Here is a 27071-nt window from a genome sequence, read left to right on the forward strand (position 1 = left end):
CCTATTTCAACAATTGCCGGTGTTCCAGGTATAAGTCTTATCAAGGGGTTGTCTTATCTGACATTGCTCAGTGGTACATTTTAGATCCTTAGAGTAGCAAAAAAGTTGCTCTTTTATAATAGATCAAACGAAAATAGGTCCATTTAAATCCAGTAAGTGAACGCCAGTTCCAGCAGGAGGACGAAATGTTGAGCAGTTAAAGTACACATCATCTACATCTACATAATACCCCGCAAGCCGCCTAAAAGGCGTGTGGTAGGGGGTGTTAGGACACCAGCCGTTTACAGCTATTAAAAAAAAAGAAGTGCTCTAACGAGGTTGGGACAAGCGTTTATTAAAGTCCTTTATTGTTCGGGGGAAAAACGAATTCCCATATCTATCCGTTCGGCAAAAAATCTCTCTTAATTTATCGCTTCAAAGCCGCATACCTGTTAATATTTGATACTTTTCTCGGAAATTCTTTATTGTTTCTAGGCTGATTATATATGATTCATATGATGACCATTGGAGATTGATGAAAATAAAGTGATTTTCGCTGCCCCCTTGTTGGTGTTCCTAGTAACAGGTCTTTCAGGAAAGCATGCCTTCTGAAATGTGATCGATATGGCTGTCCATTTCTCCTTCACCATTGAATGCATTCTTTTGTCTTCCTTCGCCCCGTCGCGTCGTGTCAGAAATGAAATTGAGCCGCGTGCCCGTGCTATCTTCCGGGTTAGTGACCGACTGAGTTCCCTTCTCCATGCTTCGAAACAAAAGAATGCTCTTTGCGTTCTCGTTGCTCCGAGAAGAGAGGAGAGCTAATGCGAAGGAGACCGGGTAGTCTTTTCACATGCTAAGTAGCTAAATTTGAATGTGTAATTTGGAGCGTTGGAAATTATGGCATTAGGGTGTTATGGGTGTTACTGCAGTCGTTATTCTTGTATTATATCACTACTTATCTATTTGATAGGTATTTATTTTCTTTCCATTGGTGTGTGAATTATGTGATATGCGAGTCGCAGTTTTACTAAATTTAGCTCTTTATCCTGGTGGGTGGAATGCTGACGAAATAGTTATAATTTCAATAACAAACTTTCATGTCTTTACTAATATTATTCAGCAATATATTTACAAAACGAGCGTAATTAGGTACCCTAGTAGATATATTCCTGTGAAAGGGTTATCTTATCAGGCATTGCTGAGTAGTGTTAGAGCATCAGAGTAGAACAATAACAGTTCTAATATAAGATACGGTCTCAGGCGTTACTTTGTGGAATTGCTTCATCATAGAATAAAATAAAATTACTTTGTTGTATTCCACACTTTATTTTAAATAGCACGACCCGGGTTTCAGCATATAATGCTATCACCTGATATTTAAAATAAAGTGTGGAATAGAACAAAGTAATTTTATTTTATTCTATAATAACAGTTCTTTTACGATACATCAAAAGGAAATATGCCCATGTATATGTCTAGTTAATTCAAATGAGCAACTTTAAAAATATTAATTAATTATGCGGCAAAGTTAAATTACGTATGGGACTATTTTTGAGGAATTATATTCAAACAAAATGTGTAGAAAATAGAAAATTATAAAAAATGACGATAATCGGTGGTACTCTTGCCTAAAAAAATCTCAAGTAAAATGACCTACTAGTGCACAGTTAATCCACGTTGTATTAAAGTGGTGGAAATATTAAATCATATATCTATCATTTATTACCAATTATTAAAATAATGCAAAAATAAAAAATAATCAATTATTTTGTGAACAGAACCATTACTCCCCCATATTATTGTTTCAACATGGCACTCTAAGAACCTTGTTTACTTGAAATTCGACTGTTTAGGCATAAAGCCACGCTTGAATTTCACACTGCTCCCTATTTGATTGACATAGTACTGTACTTCTTCGAATTATTCGTAGAAATTAATTCCTAGATTTTAAGAGGTGATGTATGTGCATCATATTTTTAGAGTATATTACGATTTGTGCTCTAGTTCCACTTGAAGCTGATGACAACGACCTGAAAAATTTCCATGATCGCACAGTCAGTTCTTGGTCGTGTTTTCGCCTCGCTGATTAGAGTGCGATAAGATAGATCTGCTTAAGATCCAGTATGCTCAAGTAAAACGTGTAGAAAAATAGGATAATTAAAAAATGCGCGTAATCTGTGATACCCTTACCATTAGAAAACTCATGTTCATCAGTCTTCTTATTACATATTTAATCCACGTGGTATTTTCGTAGTGATAATATGAATTTGTATATATGCCATTTAAATTGAAACATTTGTTGGACAATAAAATATTTCTACGCTGTCCCAGTGGAGCAAGGGCACTTTTTGTCGAAGACCCTGGACTACTTGACAGAGCCATAAGGGAATTGAACCTCGTTCCCAGATTAACTCACATAGTAGAATAAATGTACGAGTAATTGGTAGAAATTAATGTTAAGCAGTATGTGCGCCATATTTTTAGGGTATATTTACGATTTTAGCACAGCGCTCTTTTTCCATTCGAAGCTGACGACATCCGCCAGCATATATTCCCGTGTTCGCGCAGCTATTTCTTGGTCGCGTTTTCGTCTCGGTGATTAGAGTAAGTGGTGATGCGAAGCCGACTCTAAAAGCCACTTCATCCTCCACGCTAGGCGAAATGTTGACGATAATAGCTACAAAGACTCCTCCAAGTCTCCAAGCTCCCTTTTGTTTTGACGTGCAGAGTGACTCACTGCGTATAAAGTGAGAGTAGCGCATGTGCATATATACTGCTCAGCCCCTCTGTCATTAGTGCGGCAAGTGTCTTTACAATCACGTTGAGTGTTTGCAAACATTTTAGTTTTAAATTTCGAGTGACGACTTTCGTTTGGGTTGAATGCAGTTTTTCACCAATGATTTACAAACGAGATGGGAGTTTTTTACATCTACATACTGAGGAATATATCTTCATGATGTAAATACCTGATCAGAATAACCGTAACATTTTTTCCAAAATTAGGTTTTAAATTAAATCGCTAATTCTAGTTTCAACATGGTAATAACGTAGTGACGAGTTTGCCTTTGGCTCCTTGTGTGTCCGCAACCTTCCTTTCAGGCGTGGAATGGTGGTTGCCTAAATTTGTTTTTTTTTTCCTGGATACCGAGGCGACAGAAGTTTTCATACCGGGATGCGTGAGTGTATCTATGCATGCTGTTCTATATAATGCTGTATACGATAAACTTCCTGCATATGGTTGGGGCTGTATCTATATCTAGAAAGTAATGCGCGTCAAACCTCCTGTGAAGCCTGAATTACACGATACATAACCTTATACATTTCTGTGGTTTGAAGAGTCATGATTTCGAGTACAGTATTTATATGATCATGCTTCGAATGCTTGATATCGCTCTTTCATCGCTGTATGAAAACGGGAATGCCAGATGAGACGACAGCGACGATGTAGGATTTTGCAGCGTGCTATCTCAAAAAATAACACGATAATTTGCCCGGCAAGAGTACATTGATTCCCTCTAGAAAACTCATTTTTCAACGTCATTCAGTGATTCAGGTTGTAGGATGTACCTTTAATCCTGATTTTGTTATGATTTCGAATTATGCCGGAAATAACCTCGGACTAGTCATCGGCACACCTTTATGTAGTCGTCCGCCAGTGCACCTTTATATAATGCGGACATTACACAGAGGAAAAAATATTTTCCTTGACTGAGATCCCTATTTTAGCATTCAAACTTCTTGCTTTGGTCTCTTAAATCCAAGTTTAGCATATTACCATAATCTTATCTTCGATTTCTTTAGTCTCTTAAGTGGCGCTAAGCGAATGTTGCCATGTGGCATTGTATGTCAGTCAGCATTAACAAACTTGCCCTCTAAACCCAATGGAACACTGGAGAGGGTATTGATGCCTTTGGTAGTTCGAAGTGGTAGAACACCTGGCATGAATGAGGGAATCAAGGTTTGAATCCCGGTCAAGGCAAATGATTTTTATGCGTGTGTATGGAATTTTCTATTAAATTATTGTTTTCCGCTCTCTCGCCATCTTAGTTTGTGCACGTTTTACATTCTTTATTATGTTTCTACAATGATTTGAAAATTGTTCTAATTCGCCTCTTTTACTTTTTCGTTGCTTCAGGTGCCGCTGGGGGGTGTGGAGGTGACCCTGGGTGAACTTCAGGCGATGGCCGTGCGTCAGCAGGCGGCCATTGAGGCCCAGGCGAGGGCCTTGGCGGCCCGCGAGCAGCGGCTCAGGTTCCTGCGGAGCGGCGGGGCGCCCTCCTCCGTCGGCGGGCCGCACTCTTCAGGGGGAGGACAGCAGATACACGACGCTGCCAGCTCCAATGGAACCGTTGCCGGTGAGTCACTCGGTCTTCCATCCGTTCGTTTTGGAAATACGATGTGTGCTAATTTAATTATCACTTTAATCGAAAATTCTACCTTCGTAATGGTAGAAATATATTCACTTCATATTTTATAAATTATCATTAACACAGCATGTCGGGAAAAATGCTGTTTTTTTTCATCAGCGTCATAAGTCAGCAATACACGGATTGGTTTAGCGCAGTTGTCCTCTCCGCTCTCCTATCAACTAGTCTTTTCATGTTTTCGTATATTTTCTCTTTTATATCCGCATTTATACCCCTATTAAATTGTCCGATGTAGCTGATTTCGGGGCCATCTCATGCTTTTCTTCGCGTCCGATTTTTCTCCGACGATTGCTTCCATCAATATCATCATGCCTCACTATGTGGCAGATTATGCTGTGCAAACTTCGTTACTTATCTTTCCGCCCTCTCTTCTTAGTGTTTCCCAATTACTTACGTAACCAATCCATTTTATCTTCATCATTCTTCCTTAGCAGCACATTTTATTATCCTTCCAATCTTGACTTATCCGCTGTTGTCAAACCTTCATGTCTCACTCCCAAAAACATGCCCCGTAATCAATATCTAATTCTTGTTTCCTTATTTATATGCATCTATTCTCACCTAAGTATGTGATTTAGGGTTAGCTGCTTATTAATTTTAAGTGAATAATATGAGATTACAAATTTTATGTACGAATACAATCTCCGAAATAGGCTTTTGGTTGATGGGTTTGGATGGATTTGGGGGCAATGAGGGGTGCGTTAGCCTGTCAATTTTTCCCTGATTTCACTCAATGTCCTCACCATTCATGTAGAGTACGCCAGCGAAATATGCTACTTCTGAAAATGTACTAGTGTAATGCGTGAAATTTGATTTGTCTTAGAAAAATAGCCACTCAATGAAATGGATGATTAAAATATCGAAATGCTGGCCCCATTTAAAATAATTATTTATATAAACAGGCTTACCCTCGGAGTATTAGGATTTGAAACCATGCAAAACTGTTTTCTCGTGAATCTAAACACTCATGTAAATTCCACACTTGCTAAATGCTTTTAATGTTTAATTTTTTAAATTCAAATCCATTCTTTTCTTCCAAATGTGAAGTTTGTATGAATATTAAATTATACACATTGAAGGAGTTTATCCCGAAGGCTTGAACTGGATTGCCTTCGCGATAAACTCCTTTAATATATATTTGATTGGCACAACTTGGAGCCGCCATTTTGGCTTCCTTAAGTCTTACGACTTGCGTGTCATTGTAGACTTGGCATAGTCTCGTCCAGATATTTTATTATCTGGTTTTATGATTATATTGTGTGTTTTATATGGTTATATTATAGTCTTTTTAAATGTATAATGGAGTCTAATTTTGTCTTTCACTCCGTTTCCGTTTCATGTTGTTGTTGGCGCGGTGTGTCCCCAGGAGTCAGTAGTGCGGACAGCGCGGCGGCTGCGGCGGCCGCGGAGCGTCTTCGTCGCTTGCGTGAGCGCGTGGAGGCGCAGGAGACGAAGCTGCGGCGACTGCGGGCGCTGAGGGGTCAGGTGGACCAGCAGAAGATGAACAATGCGGCACTCAGTGAGTATTTATTCCCTCTACTTCTTCTTCTGCGCACTCATGAGGACGAATTCCTCCCTATAATTTGGTCGAATTTGGTCTTATTTCGCCAATTCTAACTCGTTACAAACATTCCATATCATCTGGAAATTATCAATCAAGTAAATGAATGAAGACCTCTTGGGTTTGCACTCGGGTAAGAAAAAGTAAGGTGGCCAATTTTATTTTTCAGTTTTCAATTTATTTTCGCTTGTTTTCTATGAGTTATAATTTATATATTTGAAATCAGAAAAATGAGGAAAAATTTAATCTGATATACTTTATTTTCCCGTAAAATTACAAAATATTAGCGTAATATTTGATGAAGCAACGAGTCTCTAAAAAAAAGAACTCTTGAGAGGAAGTTATTCGACCTCTTAATTAATCCGTAATATATGGCTTCCCTCTAATCAGAATACAAATGAGCGAGAAACGTTATTCTGTTTTTTCATCACTCTTTTATGTTGAATCCCAGCCGAATGTTACGCTAACGCATCTTTCTCAACTGTGCAGGGAGAATGGTGTTATGGTGGTGTTATATTAGGAAGTGGCTACGAGGTCGGGGTGGTCGCTCATCCTAACATAATGAAAACTATATTTAGAATTAAAAGCGGTTCTCCAACGCTTTTTTAAACTGGTTCAGAATACGATAATTCATATTTAAGCGTTCCATAAGGAATTTTCCGAGGAAGATGATCCTGAAATTTGACTCTTCGGTAATGCACACCATCTTAGGGTCTCGAAAACTAGTAACGCTTCTCTCCTTAAAATTATCTGCCGTTTTTAATATTTTATTCTCAATTTGCACTGCGATAGCTGTACGAAGAAATGATTTGTTTAATCCAATGGGTTCTTCAAGGAGAAACTTTGGCATCTCGTCTTGCCTTGCGTCTCGTCTATTCAAACTTTGTTGATATTATTTTATTGCGCTCTGATCAATCTCCGAGTGGTCATATTGTATGTAAAAACATAGGAAGTATGGTACTCCTGTATCTATGGCTTTTTGTTTACATACTTAGAACGCAATTCATGAGTAAACGTTTTATGTGTTATTTTCCGAAGAAGTTCCACCTGAACACCGATTGGTTGGTAGGTTCGTAATTTTGTGTTGATCAAAATATGAAATTGCGATTAAGCTGATAATTTCTCTCGTCTGAATTTGTGTTAAAATACTGTCTACGCTGCCGTGTCACGGAACAGAGATACACTGAAATGCAGTGAAAAAGTAATAGTCCGCAACCTATTCTCCCTACTCCCGTCCCTAGTGTGACTTCACTTTTCGCGAAGAAGTCAAAACTTGTGAGCATAAATATTAAAGTGATGCGATCACTCGTTTCACATGCGGGCCTATTGGCAACCTCCCCGGGTAAACTCATTATGCGTACGTGTTACGAAACCTTTAATCCTAAAACGTTAAAAAAAGTGCCTAAATAAAATTAAGGGAAGAGCTGAATTTAATTACAACATATATATGTTCAAAATTAATGGATTCGTTATTTCTCGCATTTCCAGTACCTATTGTTTCCAGCGTCCAGGTTACCTAACGGTACGCTGGTTGTTTTCACATTTAAGACCAGCATGCAACCTAGAAAATCGCCGAAATTACTCGGGAAATCATTTTTGAATGCGAAAAATTTTAACGTTGCGAGTTTACTGACTCGTGTTCACATGTCCTGATGACTCCGTAGAAAATGAAAAAAATGGCGTAATATTCTCAGGCGCCCCCATGCATTCGGAAACAGCCGCGATATGTGGTACTCCCGACTGAATGCTCTTTTGGTTCACGTTCAACGGTTTATTCGTGGTTAGGCCCAACGAGGAGGAATGAACGAGTGTAGTACCATGTGCGTGGGTGGATTAGTAAGCTACTCCCGTAATTTTTCCGCTTTTAAATATTCTGTCCTCGTATTCAATACTTGTTCATAAATCATAATATAGTTTTACGTTTTTAGTATGGTTGACTCATTTTTATTTTAGTAGTCCGTGGGTGTGTGTACTCTTACGGTAGTAGTAGTAGTAGTAGAGAAGTAGAAATCTTACGGTAGAACCTAGAGCGGCTAAACTAAAACTTACTGTGTAATGCAAACTAGATCATGCAGCCCAGTAACGTTTACGCAGTAACGTGTGAAGTAGTGGAAATATTAGTTCCTTTTCTGTTGGGGAGCAGAAGTCCATTATCTGTGAGAAATTCAATGATAAGTCTACGTACTACCCCGCAAGATGTCTCATTAGGCGTTTAGTGGAGGGTGTTCGAAAACCAGCCTTTGCCAAAAAAAGGAAATGCGAGTACTAAGTTCCACATAGAGAATGTATTAAAGACATTTATTGTTCGAGGAAACTAATTCCTATACGTACCCGTTCGGCAAAATATCTCTCTTAATTTATATTTTCTATCGGACCTGGTAATATAGGGAGGTTTTAATATGTCCTTCGTGTAGTTCTGAATTATATATGTTCTAAATTGCTCAAGGAAGCTAATCCTAGCACGTAGTCTCCGAGTCTGTAACGGCTCCCAGCGTAATTCGTCTAAGTCTGTGCAGTGTGCAGTCTGTGTAACTCTTTCGATACGCTCGTAGCAGGTATTGACGAATCGCACTGCTTTTTTTATTTAATTAATTTCACGGATGAAGTATTTGTGCGCGGGATCTCATACCCTCCTTTTGTATTCAAGGTGTGGTCGGAAATGCGCGAAATAACACCTCTATTTTACTTTTTCATCCGACAATTTGCCTGCAACACGATCGACGTGTACTAGCTTCTTCAGGGTTCTTCCACTAATTTTAACAGTCGTGTTCCCCACGAATAAATAGGTATTCATAATAATGTATTTTCACGAAAAAATATGTAAAGAGATAATATAAATGAAACATAAATTTACATAAAAATAAAATATTAATTGATACAAATAATGCAATAATATAGACGGGCGTTACAATGTTCAGCACACTGATTTCATTTATAGTTTCCGAGGAAATTCCTCTTGCAGTCTGATTCATTTATTGTTTCGCAATTTTCTTTTTTTTGTAATTATGAAATTGCGACAAAGCTGATATCTTCTATCTAAATTTACTTTTTGGGAAGTAAACAGAAATTGGAATCTTATACCATAAATCACGGACTTTTCGAGCCTTTTTTACTTAAGGTGTATTGTCAAAGAATTAAAAATGTTTCTTTGACAATTTTGCATTTTCATAGCTTAATAATAATTCTTCTCTTAACTCCGATACTGTTAAACATTAGTTTTTGAATCATTTACCATTTAGGATGGTAATGAAGGAGTTGTGACTGATCTTGTTCTTGGAAAAATATACTTTAAAGTCGCCTGTCCTCCCAACGCTAATAAACTGTAGTTTTTGCATCTATTTCGTTGTAAATACGGTGCGTACGTAATCGAATATTTTAAAATGTATGCGTCACCATTGCTTGGTAACCAAGGAGTTACGACCCCACTTGTTCATTTGACGAAGCGCTTAGAAAATCGCCTCCTACCGTCTATTTCACTACTGAATGTTAAGTTAAAAATTAATTGTAAATTCAGTGTGCGTTAGTAAAACAAACTCCCATAAATCGTTTCATGGACCCCTGGGGGAAGGGTCCATTTGAAGGACCTCTTTTGTAGAGGATTGTTCCTTTCACTCCCGTCACGAAAGAGGCGCTATTGTATTTCGCGGTAGCTCGTGAGATGGAGGGCCGCATGGCCTTCATCATCTCCAACGACAGACAAAAACCCTGCGCCCGAGATATCAATCACGACCCCAACAATGGCCATCACCCGTGGGAAGGGTCAAGCGATTCCTTTCCACGCTAGACTATGGCTCAGTGTATGGTCATTAACGTGAAAGGCTTCTGATAGTATAGGACTTTTTCCATATTCTTCCGCCTAATTTAGACCCTCCAAGGCACTTCTATATTATTTTCATTCCACCAATCTATTTTTTTTTCTCCGGAATAAATTCTTAATGAAATAAAATTCCTTACCGTCAAACTCTTTTCTGGTAAAGTTAAGGGATTGGGTATAAAAGGAATCATTAAAATAATATTCATTATTCCTCAGCAACGACAGAATTGAATATGCATTAACGTTGGCAATGTTAGTATCTTTCGGCAGCCAAGGAGGAACTGAACTTGGACTACCATCACTTAATGAGTAGTTCACCTACGTAATTAAGCACATATGGAAATAAGCACAAAAATTAACAGAAATCGATGAGCAAATAGGCAAAATCAACAATTGTATTTCAAATCAAGGTATGATGAAATAGGAAAACTAAAGAGCTAATGCACACGTGCCACCCCTCTCCTAGAAAAAAATCTGATTTCCCTCTGTGGAAATTTGTCCCTTCGGGAAATCGGATAGTCAAGTAAAATGCTAGTAAGTGCCTTTGTTTTCTTTTGTGTTATTCCGTTCTATCGTAATTTTCTTTTATTTTGACCGTTGACTTTCTTCTTCGACAGTTTTTCACCTTTTACCCTTTCTTCATTCAGTCCCTTAACGTCCCCTGTGACGGACACTTATTTCTAGGATTTCATTTATGCACCTAATGCCGTAGCAAGTTTCCGCCGTGGCATTTTGTCGTGCGGAAACAGATTTCGTAAAAGTATGGCAGGGACTGCGATTTCGATGGATGGAATCGATAAATGTAATGTGAGTTAATTAAGGGATAAAAATATTCGTCAACGTAAGTATGTACAGGAGCGACGTACGGCTTCTGCGCAGCGACCGAGATTGGAACGGCAAACTACGAAATCACGTGATTGATATGATAAGCTGACTACAACGATGGCTTTTGTTTTCATGTTGCGTATTTCGATTGAACATTTAATTTCCGCTAAACAAAAAGGAGGAGCAATATATTGATTTTTTTTAAATCGTTGCATAGTCACTCCATACATTTATTCATGTAATGACTTTTTCCACTTCCCATAATAAATCCCTGAGGCTGGGGTTTCTGTCTGTTTCACCTTTTGGTTTCTGCGCAGCCAACTTGAGCGACTTTGTTTATATTTAACCTGAGAGAACCTCATGTACGCTAGTATTACGATAGAGGAGTCCCCAATCGGCCAGTAGATATGCTATCACCCACCGCGCGTGGAAATTACTTTGCAAAAGTCGCCACTCGTGTTGCTTACGAGGATAGCGATCCGAATTACACAGGGAAATAAGCTATAATTACGGTTTTATCCGAAATTTATATTTCTTATCCATCAAATATCAAAATTTTCACTGCTATACCTCGCGTTTGTAAGTATTATGTAGATGTAGATGTATTACGTGGTAAATAATGAGAATAAAAGGATCGCTCTCCGCTGAGGATGTTTTTGATACCGATTCAAATTCCCCAAAAATGACAACAAAAAACAAACTTCAAAGGGACGCCTGGTGCCTTCTGAATTTATAATCCTTGCACTCGTCTGCATTAACTTTTTCCTCATTATCGTTATGATCCTTTTCAAATATCATTGCAGCTGGCACAGTCGTATCAGCTTCGAATATTTCGAGCGGCGTCGTGGCAGGAGGTGGGACCTACGACACTGGGGATGTGGGATGGGGAGAGACAGAGAAACGAACGTTGCCATGTTTTCTCGAAAGACTTGGTCAGCGAATGGAAACGAAAGATTGAGTCAAAAACCTTATTCCCACTTGGCAACACAGCTAACTTACTCAGGAAGCGTACAACACGGAGGTCTGAAAGCGATTGAATTTCGCGGAAGCTAGGCTCCACCCAAGGGGACTGCTTAGAGGAGGCCCAATATCATCCCATAGAAGGCTGATTTCTGTTGCCGCTTCGGTCACATTTTAATGGATTTTCAAAAATATCCGCGGCGCGGTCATGAGTGCAATGCGATCCACTTTTTTTCCAATATCTTGCATTGTAATGCTTTAATAGCGAGGAAAAGCATTGGAAAGTTATGAATTTGATAGATCACATCATCATGCACATAATTTTTGTCAAAACCCCTAATAATACCTTATATTTCCGTAAAATTAGGATCAATTTGTCCGTCAGCGACACGAGTGGCGACTTTTGTAAACCCATTTATGTGCGCGGTGGTTGACAACACATTTTGAGGCCGACTTGAGGATCCTCTTTTGTAATATTCGTGGCTCCACGTATCGTACTTTGGTTGGCTTTCATGAAGTCTCGTGTCCTTCGCCGTCACTTCCCGAAAAACTTGGGCCTGCAGTCGCAAAGATATTTGAAATGAACTCTAGTGAAGATTATCGGAGATAGTTTCGATTTATCAAATCGTCAAAAGCCATCCGTCGGTCCATTCGGGTTCTTTAATGGCCTCTAGCGTCCTCAGTTCATTTTCGGAAGGCGTCATTCAAGAAGCGGCGGCGATAATAACGGAGAAGTGCTCGGAGGGGTTTGGACGAGTGCGTGGCGTTTTGTGTGTGAGTCTGTCTTTTTATTTTCGGGTCACCACGTCGAGAAGCACTGCTTTCGAGCATTCATATCTTTCAATGGCCCGCCTTTACAGATTCCTCGTCCTCAAGAGGAATTTTTATCGCGTCCCTAACTTAATTTTCCCCCGCATGTCCTTCGCATTAAGTGTGGTCTTTGGCACCCTCGTGAATATCACTACCAATCGAACGCGGTCCATTGGTAGCGATAGATCTTACCTTTTACTTGTACATTTCCTTTACATACTCTCAGATTTATCTTACATTTTTAACGAACTGACTCGGGTCGTCCTATATACCAATATGTATTGAGTGCATGAGTAAAGTTTTGAGCTATCGATCGTAGTGGACGAAATCCATTGACCGGAAAATTGTATGATATTAATGGAACTTTTCTGATGATGAGTTCAGTGTTTTTGCGCCATCCTGCGCATTTTGGATAATTATTTCCGTATACTTATTTTGGACACAACACTATTTTTTACTTTATTATTGTGACATTTGATCCAAACAGCGATCTGAACAACTTTGGGTAATATAAAATATGAATATAAGAAAACGATTTCTTTTCACTCCAACTAGGCGCCATATTGTTTTATAACTATTTGTTTTGTGTTTAGTTTTTTTTATATAGCATTTCTGAAACGACCCTAGCTGTGTGAACTTTTAACCCTAGTAGTCCAGGAAAAACTCTTCATGATTTGAGGCTCCTCTTTGTCCCATTTAGGGACCAATATGTCACCTTAGCTACGCATTTTCTTTTTATATTATCTAAGTTGTACTGTTCGGGGGCAAACTCATTAAAATATTAGGATTTCGTATTGTGTCATGTTTGCTCCGTTACTATGTCTTAGCAGCACATCAACTGTTCGTATGGTGTAAGTTAGGTTGTAACTCATACGTGTGACGGGACTGGTCAAGACTCCCGACTGCAAGAGATAGGTGAGAAATCTGCTACGAGCATTCGGCACCTTTCTTTCCCACACTATTGAGTTTCCTCTATTATTTGTGCCCTGCTGCACTGGGACAGACTCGTACGTACTTACTAGTGTTACCTCAAATTGTCATGCTGGGACCAATATTTTTCCGTAGCGATGAAGCTACTGCTTACGTGAAAGAGGGGTTCGATACCGTGGGACACTCGCGCATACAAACAAAAACAAATGAACATGAAGCGCGTTCGTTGAGGTCTCCGCAGCGGCGACGGCAGTCGAAAAGACCGAACGTGGTGGCGGAGTGAGAGGGACCTCCATGGTAACGGGACCCGCGACCGACTTTCTTCTCCCTCTTCAACTGAAACAAATGAAGACCGCGAAGCGCAAGGAAAAGGAGGAAGAGAAAAAAAATACGGGGAATCCACGGAAGGAGGGCACTCGGTCTCCACGGCGATGAGGCATCCCCACCCCACTCCCCTCTCCCTCTCTTTAAGTCCCCCCACCCCATTTCCTTCCACTAACTGTCCCTTCCCCCCTCCCCCTCCACCCTCTACGGCAATAGAAAACATCGTCGACATCCGCATTATAAAATGGCATCGACGCCCTCCCAGGTGCCGGAGCGTCAAGATGGGAAATAAAAATAAAAGAAGCGCTATAAAGTGCGCCGTAAGTGTGTTGTGCCCCTGTGAGAGTTAGTTTTCGAGCAAGGGGCGATGTTTGGATTGATTCGGGAAATAAATGATGAAAAATCGACGCCTTAGGGGTAAATATACGGGTGATTTTTGCATTAAATTTATTTATGAAAAATAAATTTATTTGAAAAAATTAATTTATAAGAAAGAAATTCGAAACCTCCTCGGTGGCGGTCGGGTTAAGTCCTCGCCTGCCAAAAAGAGGTCTTTGGGTCGATTCCCACCTGGGTATGAGGTGATGACGTAGATGACGTTTGCATTACAGCGCATAAATTGTAAAAAAAAGTTAAAATAGTCACTAATTTTTTTCCTTTTCCTCAGTCGTTAAAATGTTTAATTCAGCAAACGACGAACTATGTAGCGACCCTTTATTTTTATTTCTTACTTCTGCGAACGAAAATAAGTTACCTCTTCTCTTTTCAACCATACGTTTAAAATAAATTTAAAGACAAAACACAATTTAAAATAAAATGACTAATCATAGTCTCGGGATCTAGTGGTCTTCGCTCCTGCTCGTAAAAGTTGTATCAGACGTTCCAGGCTCGTAGATATTCTTCGAAATTAGAGCATCGTGTTTCAGAAATTGACGCCTTATATTTCCAGTTTGGCACAAATATCCGGTTTTTCTGTCGAGGAAGTCTCCCATTTTGTTCCCTAATGAACTCCCCGGGCAGTCGAAGTCGGATTCCGGTGAGAATGACTCACATGTCCTAGATACTGGGAGATCCGCGTTTGACTCCAGTGTTACGGATATTCAGATCTCATAATGCATCTATTGACCACCTCTGGCATAACGCGTCTCTCTCATGAGGTTAGATCAAAATGAATTATCATTTACCTAATCAATGCCATTCCGAAGGTCGGAGGGCCGAGTTCCACTTAGGTGGGATGCCCTTATACAGGCTATGGATGTTTGTGATAGTCCATTGTTATTTGTTGTAGCCCCCCGATGTAATCTATGGTGGGGTCAGCGTGTATATATCGGGGTGATGAATGTAAAGGAAAGAAAAAAAATAATTTTACGATAGAGGATTCAGTAGTAGTCGCCACCAGCTGTGCATTTAAATGGGTTTCCAAAAGTCGCCACTGTAGTCGCTGACGGCAGAGCGGTCCCAATTTGACAGAGAAAGGATATAATTAGGTATTTTAACTGAAATTTATATTCGCAATGATATGATGTATCAAATTAAATCCTTTTCACTGCTATTCCTTGCGAATGCAAATGCAGCTTTGCAATATTGAATTGCAGTAATTAGTAGATCGCTCTACGCTCGTCGCTGCGGTCATTCTTATTATAGAAGCCGATTAAGTGCTTCAGTAGTGGCGACATGAATCAAGACTTGCAGTCCCCTTGAATCAGTGCATACATCTGAGGACGTTTCTTCCAATGTATGGGCTCAAAAATTGTAACTAAATTGACAATTTTAACTAAGAGAAAATGTCGAACCTCCAGCTCGCTAAGCGTTATCCGTATTTGACCCACGTGGAGGAAAAATACGAGGAATTGCCCTCAAAATTTATTAAGATAAAGCAAAAATGGTTGGGTAACTACGTTGTCAATACCATTGCATAACATTTGGCAGAGCGCTCGTCGTGAAACCTGTCTTGAAACTGAAGTTAGAGTATTTTGATCCTAGAGTTGTGGAGCCCATTTCCAAAAAAATGATAAAATGACAATCTATTTTTCTCTCGACGAGGAAGTTCATTGGCACGAGGGCAAGCCAAATTCAAAAAGTTAAGGCTACTCCTACAACGCCGAAAACTAAAATATTTCAATTATATATGCAGACAATTTTACTGTGTGCTACCCCTGCCTGTTTGGATTGTTAACAAAAAAATAATGGATAACCGTGAGAAATAAGGAAGATGATAACTGAGATCCATGTTAAAATTGCTACAAGTATAGGTAACGAAAAGGTGTAAGAGAGACACGATGTAACGCCAAGCAATAATAATTAACAGGCCGAAACATACTATCAAGGCCTGGGCGTAAGTAATGACGAACACGTACAGCAGCTTACTATTTTAAGGACCCGAATGACGACAAATATGAGATACCCGGTGAATTAAATTTATGAAAAGAAAATGATGAGCGAAGAGAGCTTAGATCGCAAGGAAATGTTATAATTTAATGAAACTTATTGTTAGATCCCGCTGTTAGAGTAGAACTTGGCCTTTGGAAACGCAGTTTTTAATTTAACAATCATACGCACACGAACATCCATGCTCTGGATAGGATCAACCTACCCAGGCGGGACTCGAACCCGCGACTTCTTGTGTGGTAGGAAAGGACTTAACCCCGCCGCCACCGACGCCGGCAATTATCACGAACATTAACGAGCGAAAGGACGAGATTGAAGACTATACTTGTCCGCTTTTGCTGAATTTAAAGGCCATTTTACACGGGGCACCTAATTTCGCTGGTTAGAACTGCATTAATTTCTCATAATTACTTGCATCTGCGCGAATGCACGAACGAAATTAGAAAAGGGGATATTTTCCCATCTTCAATCGATGCATTCTCGAATGCGTTCTTGCAATTCACCACTTTACCCGACGCATTTTTAACTGCGCCTTAATACCCACGTCAGATTGTACAATTACGTAAAGGCCCTTGTAAAACGGTCCTTAAAGTTGCTCTTTTCATCCGTGCTTTGGAGACCCGCCGCAAAGCGCATAGTTATTCAGATTGAATGGAGGGAGGATGGGCAAGATGCCTCGATGGCTCATCCGGAAACGTTTCTGGCAAACGATCGCGATGAGCCGCAACCAGTTTCTCTTAGCCGCCGCCCTCGAAGTGGGTCATGGTCGAGGGGGTTCTGATATTTTTCGCAGAGTCCATCGTAAATATGCACGTGTCCTGTAGATCGTACGCCGTTCCCGCGATTCTCACGATGCCCCACCCTTTGAATGGAAAGAATGCGACTACGGCTGCCAACATGACGACGAATGCTGTGCGATTCGTTTGAGAAGAGCTAATGACCGGCAATTTAATGGAGACTCCTCTGCTTAGAATTCCATTGCATGAGATCTCTAGTTTTCTTTATCTATTAGAAAATCTAGTTCTATTTTTGTAAATGTATTGTCGCTATTATCTACGGTTTAACTAAATGTATTCTAACTAAATGTATATAAAACTACGCTCTAAACATCAGTATTATATTCAGGATTTTTTTCCTTTTTCTTTTGTGGAAATGCTGTTGTCAGCGGTTTCATTGCTGGCTTCAGCTTTTAGTTACTGTGCAGCCATCTTGAGCGCTTTTGTTTGCATTTACCCTGAGCTCTTGACCCCTCCCGCGCATAACACTCGACCGACACCCTCTGGTGGCGTTGTCGTCGCCGTTTGAAGAGGTCATGCCGCACGAAAGCGCGCTGCACTCGTCGACAGCCTACTTCTGGGTACGCGTGGGAATTTTTCCCGGAAGCGTCTTCCGGGTCCTTTATTCTACGCCGGAAGAACAATTTTTTAAGGCCGCGCTCCTTGCGTTTTGTTTCCCTTTTTCATCCCGCACAATGTTGCCGAAGCCGGTGGATTATGGTCCAATTGTTTTTTAATAAATTATGGTTTCAATTTTCATAAGTCTGATAAATTTAAATTTAGTTTATATTCTGAACTATTTGTTCGAAAAGATGGAATATAAATTGGTATGTAAGTTATTATGTATTTGTTTCGCTAATTTATGAAGAATATGATATTATTTCTAATTTTAATCCTCTAATGTTTGCTATGAAACTTTAGAAATCTCCCGATTGAAATGTATATATTTTGATGATTTCGGAACAGTTAGATGAATAGTGAATGCATAGGATTTAAGACGTACTTAGTCATGGTTTTAGAGAAAATTACGGAACCTAAGTACAAGGAGTACAGAGTAATGAATGGAATACTTAGGGAAGAGATGATGCTGGAAACAATGATATAAAGAAGGGTTTTTTACAGTCAAAATAGGGAAGGCGATGAATAGAATAGGAGAAGAGGTCTTAAGTCTTTCGCCGAGAAGGAGAAATAAGACACTACACTTGGCCTGCGGGTACCAGCTGTTGTTTGAAGTCGAAGGGGGACCAAAATGGTCTGATAGGAATATTAAGCGTGGGATAAGTGACCTCGTGGTCCGCGACCAACTTAGGGGATAACCATATCATCACTCAAAACGGAATTCGATTCTTTCGATTTTTTTAGAGTTCAGTGGGTTGGACCCCACCTCGAATTTCTACTCTGCGGAATGGAGTTTAATATTCTGCGCAATGGCACGCTCGACAATAACTTATCCTGGCGGCGGAGTCATCCGCAGAGACCGTGCGGTGGTGATTGTCTCCTCTCTGGGAAGCAAGAATACGGAAAGGAGTCAGACAAGGATGCACACTTTCCCCATTACTTTTTATGTCTTCGTGGAGAAAGCAGGGAATGATGTCAAATAAATCTCTTCAGGCGTGTGTATTCAAGGAGAAAGAATCAGCATGTTACGCTCTGTCGACGATCTAGCAATGGTATTGAATGGGAAGATTTAATGATAAGTCTTAATAGCCTGTAAAAGGTTGTGAAAAGGGTGCAGATGAAGTGATAGAAATTCAAATGAAGTAATGAAATTGAAGGAAGCATGGACTGACATAGTTACACAACTAGGAAACCAGATATTATATGTAGTAGAAATAGGAGGTCAACGGCAGTGAACGAATCGTAAAATAAATAATTCTTGGGGTATGACTTTGTGGAAAAGGACACTCTGTCTGGAGAAAAATTAACTCGTCACTAGCAATACGAGTGTGGAAGGTAGCGTTTCAGTACTGCATGCACATTATATATTCTTCTGGTGAGTAGTGAGATATAAATGCGGAAATAAGGAAATGACGTCTTGTGAGATTTGGAGTATTGACTTCCAATCCAGAATACCCGGATTTAAATCCCGTCAGTGGTGATGATATTTTGGAGGTAGACTGATTTCTTTTTGGATGCTGTGCGCAGGCATCTTAGAGTTCAGCTCTCCGTCTATTGAATGGGACATTAAATGGTGATCCCTTAGCGCCATTCTTTGAGAGCAGGCCTTATATCATGACTTATCTCCACGTTCTCCTATGCATAAAATGATCTTAGATGTTGATGGCCTCCTCTAAATCACATTCTACTCCAGGAAAAGATGGGGCGATTTGGAAATGTGGCGCTAGGATGTGATGAAAAAGAAATTGATCGATGGAATATCAGATCGGTTGGGTTGGGCAAGAGAGGGCTAAAATGTTGATGACCTAAAGATGGCAGTCAACCTGGGTGAATCATACTTGAATATTATCATTCAGGGTTCTCCAATCGTCTACTGAATGTGTTGTAACCCACCGCGCATGTAAATAGAATTACGTAAGTCGCCAATCTCGTCGCTAGCGGCAGAACGATCTGAATTTCACGAAAAAATAAGCTAAACGTAGGGCTGATAACCGGAAATGTAATCGTGATGGTACAGTCTATCAAATTCAAAAAAATTCAATTTTTTTGTTTATTTTAAAGATAGATAACTACGTACAGCAATGCTGAAATTTTACAGTGTCCAGGTAACAATACATAAATTTGAGGGTATACAAGTAATGCAACAAGAAGATACAAGAGTAAAATTAAAAAAAAAGACAGCAAGAATCGGCAGGAATAAGATAGTTTGGCGACAGATAAGAGAAGAAAAGGCTTGTATAAATTATTTCAATGGAAGTGCAGTGGGGTAAACGTGTACAGAAGGGTCAAATGCTAAAAATCGCGAGTGCAAAGACTTTCGCAAAAACTGAGAGTAGATGGATCTCTTTGCGCTCATCACCGAGTTGCGGAAAGATATGAAAACCGATCAAAATGCACTCAAAGGTGCAAAATCAATCAAGCTTTTACGGGACGAACTGGAGGCCCCTCTATCTTGTCCCATTGGGAATATATTGGATGATCTGCGAAAGGAGACCTTTTTAATGCAGCCGCCGTGTAAGCGGAGAAAATGATGAATGACTGAATAAATAATCAAGAATGGAGTCGTTTAGCGAACAGAGGAGTGGATATTTGCATGGAACTAACCTGGGGGGTTGACGGCCTTAAATGATGCTGGGATCAATGTCCAAGAAATCCTCGGCAAATGTGGAGTATGAGAACCTTCTGTTGAATTCTTGCATCTCTTAGCCTTTCGTTTGTATACCGCGCCTAGAAATTATCTCAGTTAATGCATATTAATGAGTCTTCTTTCAGGAAAAATAGGGTCAACCGCATTTATATGTACAGTGCAGGAGTAGAAATGTGAATGAGCCGAGTGAAGCCGAATGCGGAGGAGTTTGCAAAGCTTGGTGGGTAGTGTTGGGAAGAAGGAACTTAGGAAATCCTGGAATATCGCATCACAGAGACCATGATATTGCAGGCGAATAGGTGGTAAGTCATTTGGTGTAAAAATCAAAACGAGTTTAGTCAAACCTCTATGCTCGAATTAATAAAAATATGAGAAATTAGTTACGTTTCATTGTTTTATTTAACTTTTGAAACTTTATTTTTTTAATAAAAATTGCAAATGGAAATCTTCTTTCAGTTTTCCCTACTTATGTTCTTTATTAGCTACAGGCTTTCAAGAAATTGTTTTTCTTTTGTTTGGATGAAGAGAAATTTTCACAGATTGCACGATTGATATGTGGAGATGCTAGAGCCATAGTATTCAATGTTTTACTGCCGGTGCCTAAAATAATTTCAGCTAACAGAAGATGTCCGTTAACGAAGGTTTAACTAAAGTTTTATTTTCGTGAGGGAACTCGCTTCTCGAATATGCTGGTATCATGTTGGAGACAGGTGAAGCTCAGCGATGAAGTTAACAATTAAGAAGGGATTAATTTCACTTGCTTAATAATACTCACGGCGAACGGCGATTTGGAGAAACGAAAAGAATTCCAATTGTGTTTCCCGAGAAAAAAATTACGCACTCCGGTAATCGAATCTTGTATTGATTAAAAATGTCGGTTCCTAAGGATTTATATATCAGGGATCCATAGCAATTGGATGTGGGCAGTGGCAGGGAAGATGAATCATCAGTTGCTCTATTCTTGGACGAAGTGGATTTTTCTTACGACGATTGGTATACATTTCATTGTTATTCTCCGAGTTGATTTAAACCGAACGACATGATAGGCAGATAGTCCGGTGGGTTTTTGGAGGACGCGACCGAAAACTTAAACCCAAGGGGACTGCATAAAAGAGGCCCAATATCATCCCACAGAAGGCAAAATTCTGTTGCCTCTCCAGTCGCATTTTAATCAGCTTTCAAAAATGTCCGCGGCGCGGTGATGAGTGCAGTGCGATCCAATTTTTCGCAATATTTTGCAGTACGGTCTTTGCAATATCATTGAATAGTTATAAATTTGAATAATTACATCATCATGAATGTAAATTTCGGTTAACACCCCTAATTATAATTTATTTCCCCGTGAAACTCGGATCAATTTGTCCGTCAGCGACGCGAGTGGCGACTTTTGTAAACCCATTTAGATGCACGGTAGTCGACAACACATTTAGAGGCCGACTTGAGGATCACCTTTTGTGATATTCGTGCTTAAACCCATTTTTCGCCATTTTAAAGGGAGGGAAGGGAAGGTTGGAGAGAAACCCGGCAGAACGTAGTACGTAGGTCGTAGAACGTAGGAAAACTGCTGTATGTTATCGAAAATAGAAAATAAAGGGATCACTGGAATCGTAACTGAGGCACAGCAACTTCGTATGTGTACAAAGACTTGTAGAGATTTTTTTAAAGGTGATAAAGACAGAAGTCATCCGAGAACTTCCTTGTGGAATCGGCGTGAGAAAATTCCTCAGGGATTTCCGATTTGCTGGTGGATTCAGTCTTAGCGCCCCATCCGACGCGACGGTCGGAGTGTTGCACTTGAAGTGCCCTCCACAGTGTACTCATTCTGGGATGGGACATTTTCCACCGCCGTCAAGATTTGAACCGTGTTCCACTGCGTGGAAAGCTATCACTCTAACTACCATAACTACCCAAAAATCTTTACAAACTCTATAAGCAAATTGTAGCTTGTAAGTTTCGAAGACTAATCACTATAAATGTCCCAGAGAAAAAATTCTCACTCAAATTTTCTGTTGAAAAATCATAATCCCCTCCGCAATATCTATGTAAATGTGGTAGAAGAAGCATTAGCTTCACATTCCTTAGAATATTCTAAAATTCGAATAAGGAATTACTCATTAAATTGTTGCTGGTTACTTTCGAAGGCTACTCTCTATTTGGAGAAGGCAACCTACAGCTAATGTCATTTGCACCATGAGGGAAGGGAAAAAATTTCTATCCAGTGAATTTCCAATTTAAATATTCCGATGATCATTAAAGATGGGGAATATTAATAAGACTTCGCATTCCGTCTGTAATAATGTAATGAGAAGCAAAAAGTGAAGAAAGTGTCTTCGATTAAAGAAAGTCGCGAGTATCGTCGTAAGTATATTTTGGTGTTGAGATTAGAAATAAATTATTTTTTTTTATTTTTTATTTGCATCGAGTGCATTGAAATGCGGATGCAAGAAATGATCCATGTGAAAGAGTTTGAAAAAAAACTGAACTTGAAGCTGCGGGAATGTAGTTTCCGAGAAGGTTGACGTTGAGGACTAAGCGCGCTGATTGGAAAGCATTTGAACGAGTGCTGCATCAAGTTTAGAACGTTGGTAAATTGCTTTATGATATCGAAACTGGAAAATAAAAATATCATCGGAATCTTACTGAGGCACGGCAACCTCATATCATGTACAAAGAATTGTTGAGATTGTTTCAAGGTAAAAAAAACAAGAGGTTAGCGAAGAACTTCCTAGTGGAATCGGCGTGAGAAAATTCCTTGGGGAAAAATCGTTAGTATGGACTCGATGAAACCGGAAGTTATGGGAAGAAACTTGTTAAAAAGTACCTAGCGGCTAGTTCGCAGTATTCTTCTTACTCGTCCGATGTTAAGTGCTGTTCTCTTCCATTCCGGATTTCAAGTCGTGGAAGCTGGAGCAATGTGCTCGCAAGGAACCGTTGAAGACATCATAGGCCTTCTAGGCTCAACCTTTATGGCATTCGTTATTAAGACGAACAAAAACCACTTTAAGTGTATTCACATACTCAGTAATAATTCATATAATTACCATGGGAAAATATTCCTCGGGACCGTGAATGGAACCACGAATCTTTAGCTATTCCGGGGCCCCTGCCCATACCACCACGAAATTGCAAGTTCATTGAGTCCAATGACAGTTAGTCGAGATTCTGGGTGCTAAATGTTATGCACTTGCGGTCATCCTGGATAACAAGGGATCGGGTTGGTATGGTGACATGAGTGCTGGCTTCCCATCCACATGGTCCGTGTTCAAATCCCGGCGGTAGAAAAAAATTTTCAGAGGCTGCCCGATCCCTACTTGGGTGCTTTATGGAGATGAAGTGCTTCACTTCGTCCGTCAGATGGAACGTTAAGCCATGATCCGCATGGCGCCTTTCGTTGAGAGTAGGCTACTGCCGACGCCGAGTTTCTCTCCACCCCACCCACCCTTCCCTTCCCTCATGGCGCAAATGACTTTAGCTGTCGGCGCCTTCTCCAATTACCACATCATACCTGGATGGCAACGCAAGAAAAAATGGGTTTCCATGAAGTTACTACGAGTTGCGAGCCTCTTAACTACGCTAAGGCCACGATTGCTAATTGTAGTAATTTCAATCTTGCCGCGTGAACGGGGGAGATATTCAAATTATTGCCACGGAATAAAAGCCTTTGGTCCTGAAATCGGAAATATAAAGGTCCGTGGTTATATTCCCAGTTTAGAGAATCTTTTCCCCGTGGAAATTAGTATGATTTTTACCGCCATTCACGCGGTAAGATTGAAATGCATCACACTTTAAATGAATTAATTTATCGTACTAACATTTATTATTATAACTACTAATGACGATGTGCTATGTCACATGAAGTTCTGGGTTCGTGCCCGAAAGATTAGTTGTCTCTTGAGAGAATGTTTTCGTAGACATTCAGTTCTGATCGGATGTCTCTTTGAAGGAATTCTGGGACAAGTTCACGACACCACTCATGACATTACCGTACCTTCCGGTCGCATCTGTCTCAGAGAAAATCTAAACAAAGGAGATTTTCGTCTTTCGTGTGTGCAGCCTTAATGGCAAAATCCCGACCGAAATTTATATCGCATTTCATGTGATCTTTAATTCGTCTGATTGGCTGATTCGCACGATATCGTTTGTTTACATGTCGCTGATTGTGACTGGGTTTTTTTTCCATTGCATTACTAAGGGAGAATTTTTATCGATGTGAAAAGCATCAATTTATTAATAATTACTTCGGTAGTTTTTTTTAATTTCCCGTAATGATATTGAATTTTCCTCAGATATTGGCCACTTCCTGGTCATTGGTCGCTACCACCTTGAGCGGTGTTGATTTAAAAAAAATCTGTTCGCGTTTGTCATCTACGGGAAGAGAGAATTTTGCTCATATTGCCCATATCTCGCGACACATAAGCATCATATGTATCAGTGTGTCAAAACAAGTATTGAGTAATAATTACTTGGTTATTTTTTTCTATTATCCGTAATAATATTGAAACTTGCCTCAGAATTTGTTTACTGCTCAGCCAATTTTAGCGCTTTTCTTTTTTTTCGTTTACTCTGAAGAAGTTACTGTATCTCTTCAGCTGGATGAAAGAAAATTTTCGCGCCGGGCCGAACTTGTCCAAACCTCGCGAAACATCACCATCCGATGTATCAGGATGCCAATAATATCTTTCACTAGTAATTACTACGGTAGTTTGTTTTTCTATTTTCCGTAAAAATGCTGAAGTATGCCTCAGAAATTGGTTAATGCGCAGACATCTTGAGCACTTTTTTTTCATTTACTCTGAGGAAGTTACTTTCAGCGCAAGAGATAATTTTGCGTACTAGGGTTATCTTGTCCATGTCTCGCGACTCATCACCATCCGATGTATCAGGATGTCAATAACATCTGTTTACGGAAAATTATTTCGGTAGTATTTTTTCCATTTTCCGTAATAAATTTGAAGTTAGCCACTGAATTTGGATACTGCGTAGCCACCTTTTTTCTTTACTCTGAGTAAATCACTGTATCTCTACGGCGGGATGAAAGGAATTTGCGCTCTGGGGCCATCTTGTCCATATCTCGCGATGCATCTCTTCCATCCTCCGGCTGGACCAGCTGAGTATGCCGCGCCGCCGGTGGGAGCAGAACTCGCGTTAGCCATAAGGGGGAGGAGTGCGTTTGCCGAGCAACGGGATGGGGTGGGGGGCGTGGGATAGCCGGGAGTGGGTAAAGAAGAGGAGGGAAAGAATTCAAATATCTGTGCGGTGGCGCCCGTTATTTCGACCTGGGACGCTTCAGAGGGCAGCGCCGCCACAGCCGCCGCGCGTTCCTCCTCCTCTCGCTGCTTCACGAAGGAGGCGAGAGCGGGAAGAGATCACCTCGGCCAGTGTTGCCACATCGCGCGAGCGTTCGCGGTGCCGTGCCATCCCGTCTTGTACTGGTACATACGCGATGATGCTACCGCGATACCGGCACGCACCTTTAAATTTGCGCTGGGGAAAATCGGGTGGTGTGGGGTTGCCTGCGATGATATATTTTTGTAATTCGCACGCATCGGGGAACGATATATTTCGTCGGCACAATGCTGAAAGTTAAATTCATCGTTAGTTATCGGCACACATGTCGCCGGCCTCGGTGGCCGTGGTGTGAAGTCCTCGCCTCCCAAAAAAAGAGGTCGCGGGTCCCAATCCCGCCTGGATAGTTTGTCCCTCTCCAGGGCATGGTGGTTCGTGCACGTGAAATTGTTGAAATGTTAAAGAAACCCCGATGTAAATGGGCAATATGTGCTGTTTTCGGTGGTAATAAAATAAATGAACGTATCGAAAAATGGGAAAGTCAGAGGATGGTTGCCCTTGAGCCATTGGTCTCCTAACCAAATGTATCGCCTCAATGGAAATATTTCGTGGGGAGCTGAAGCCCCCAAAACGCCCCTACCCGAATAATTACCTGTTCGATCGTGTTAAAATCAGATGCAATCGCTAGGTCATATTATTGGTCCCAACATCAAAATATTCATGAAGAGCTTGCTCTGGACCACTATCGTCACTAGCCTTATGATTCGCGCTGTGTGCGCGACTAGCAGAATACCATGCCGCGAATGGGCTTCTCTGGTGAAAATATAGAACAGTTTGACGGCGCCGCACCGGGAGGATGTGGAGACCAACTGCTTCAATGGTAAAGTGGATCATCATCAGTGGTTAACAGTCCTAAGATGGGTTTGACGCAGCTCTCCACTCAATTTCCCTATCACCCAATCGTTTCAAATCTTTCTTTACCTGCTCCTATATATTTTATTCGAGGTCTTCCTTTTCCATTCTTGCCATCTGTTTTTCCCTCGACGATTGTCTTCATCAGGCTATCATGTCTAAGCATGTGGCCAAGAAGGTTGTTTCAGGGAAGGTTGGACGTGCACATTACATTCAAGCCCTAATTGATAAAAGCAACTCCTCTAAGCAGGCCTTGAACTCGTGATCTCAGGTTTAACAGTCTTGAACGTGAGCTTACTGCCACCGCGGCTGGAAAATTCAGTGTAATTTTGTTTGGTACAAGGTCCCCTCCCGTATATTAGTTTACTGATGTAAACGCAGTCTCCGAGATGATTTGGATTTTGATGCGTGCGTTAATCTCTCCTCAGACCTCACGACTCAGCTCAGCCGATAAGAATTTCCGCTTTTCGTTGCGCCTTGCAATTCTGGGGTCGCCTCAAGCAGCCGAACTCACCTGTCGCTTTCGTTACAATTTCGATGGCGTAATCAACATGTAAAACAAGACTTGGTGCTTTCCCGGCGTACGATGTGGATAAATTCTTTACGGGATTCCCGCCAGGTGAGCTGTTCTTTCAATGACTCACTCTTCTTGAGAGACTGAAAGCCCTGAGGACGATGTCAGAGTTAGCCATTGAAACCTCGGCTCTGATAGAACAGCTCACGTGGTGGGAATCTCGTGAAGCGTTCATCCATAACATGCAATGTTGAATGAAATGTAAATTTTCACCTTTTAAAACAATTTAACGAGAAGAAA

The 27071-nt window shown here is 40.5% G+C and overlaps 1 protein-coding gene across 1 annotated transcript in view; it reads left to right on the forward strand.

Annotated features, from left to right (window-relative positions):
* The window catches only part of LOC124153193 (apoptosis-stimulating of p53 protein 1), a 181189-nt gene that overhangs the window by 85722 nt on the left and 68396 nt on the right, over window positions 1-27071 (forward strand). Inside the window, exons 3-4 of the mRNA XM_046526293.1 lie at window positions 4115-4334; window positions 5773-5925. Coding sequence (XP_046382249.1) covers window positions 4115-4334; window positions 5773-5925 — 373 coding nt within the window. The remainder of the gene's footprint in view (window positions 1-4114; window positions 4335-5772; window positions 5926-27071) is intronic.

The sequence above is a fragment of the Ischnura elegans genome, chromosome 2 (genome assembly GCF_921293095.1).
Source record: "Ischnura elegans chromosome 2, ioIscEleg1.1, whole genome shotgun sequence".
NCBI lineage: Eukaryota > Metazoa > Arthropoda > Insecta > Odonata > Coenagrionidae > Ischnura > Ischnura elegans.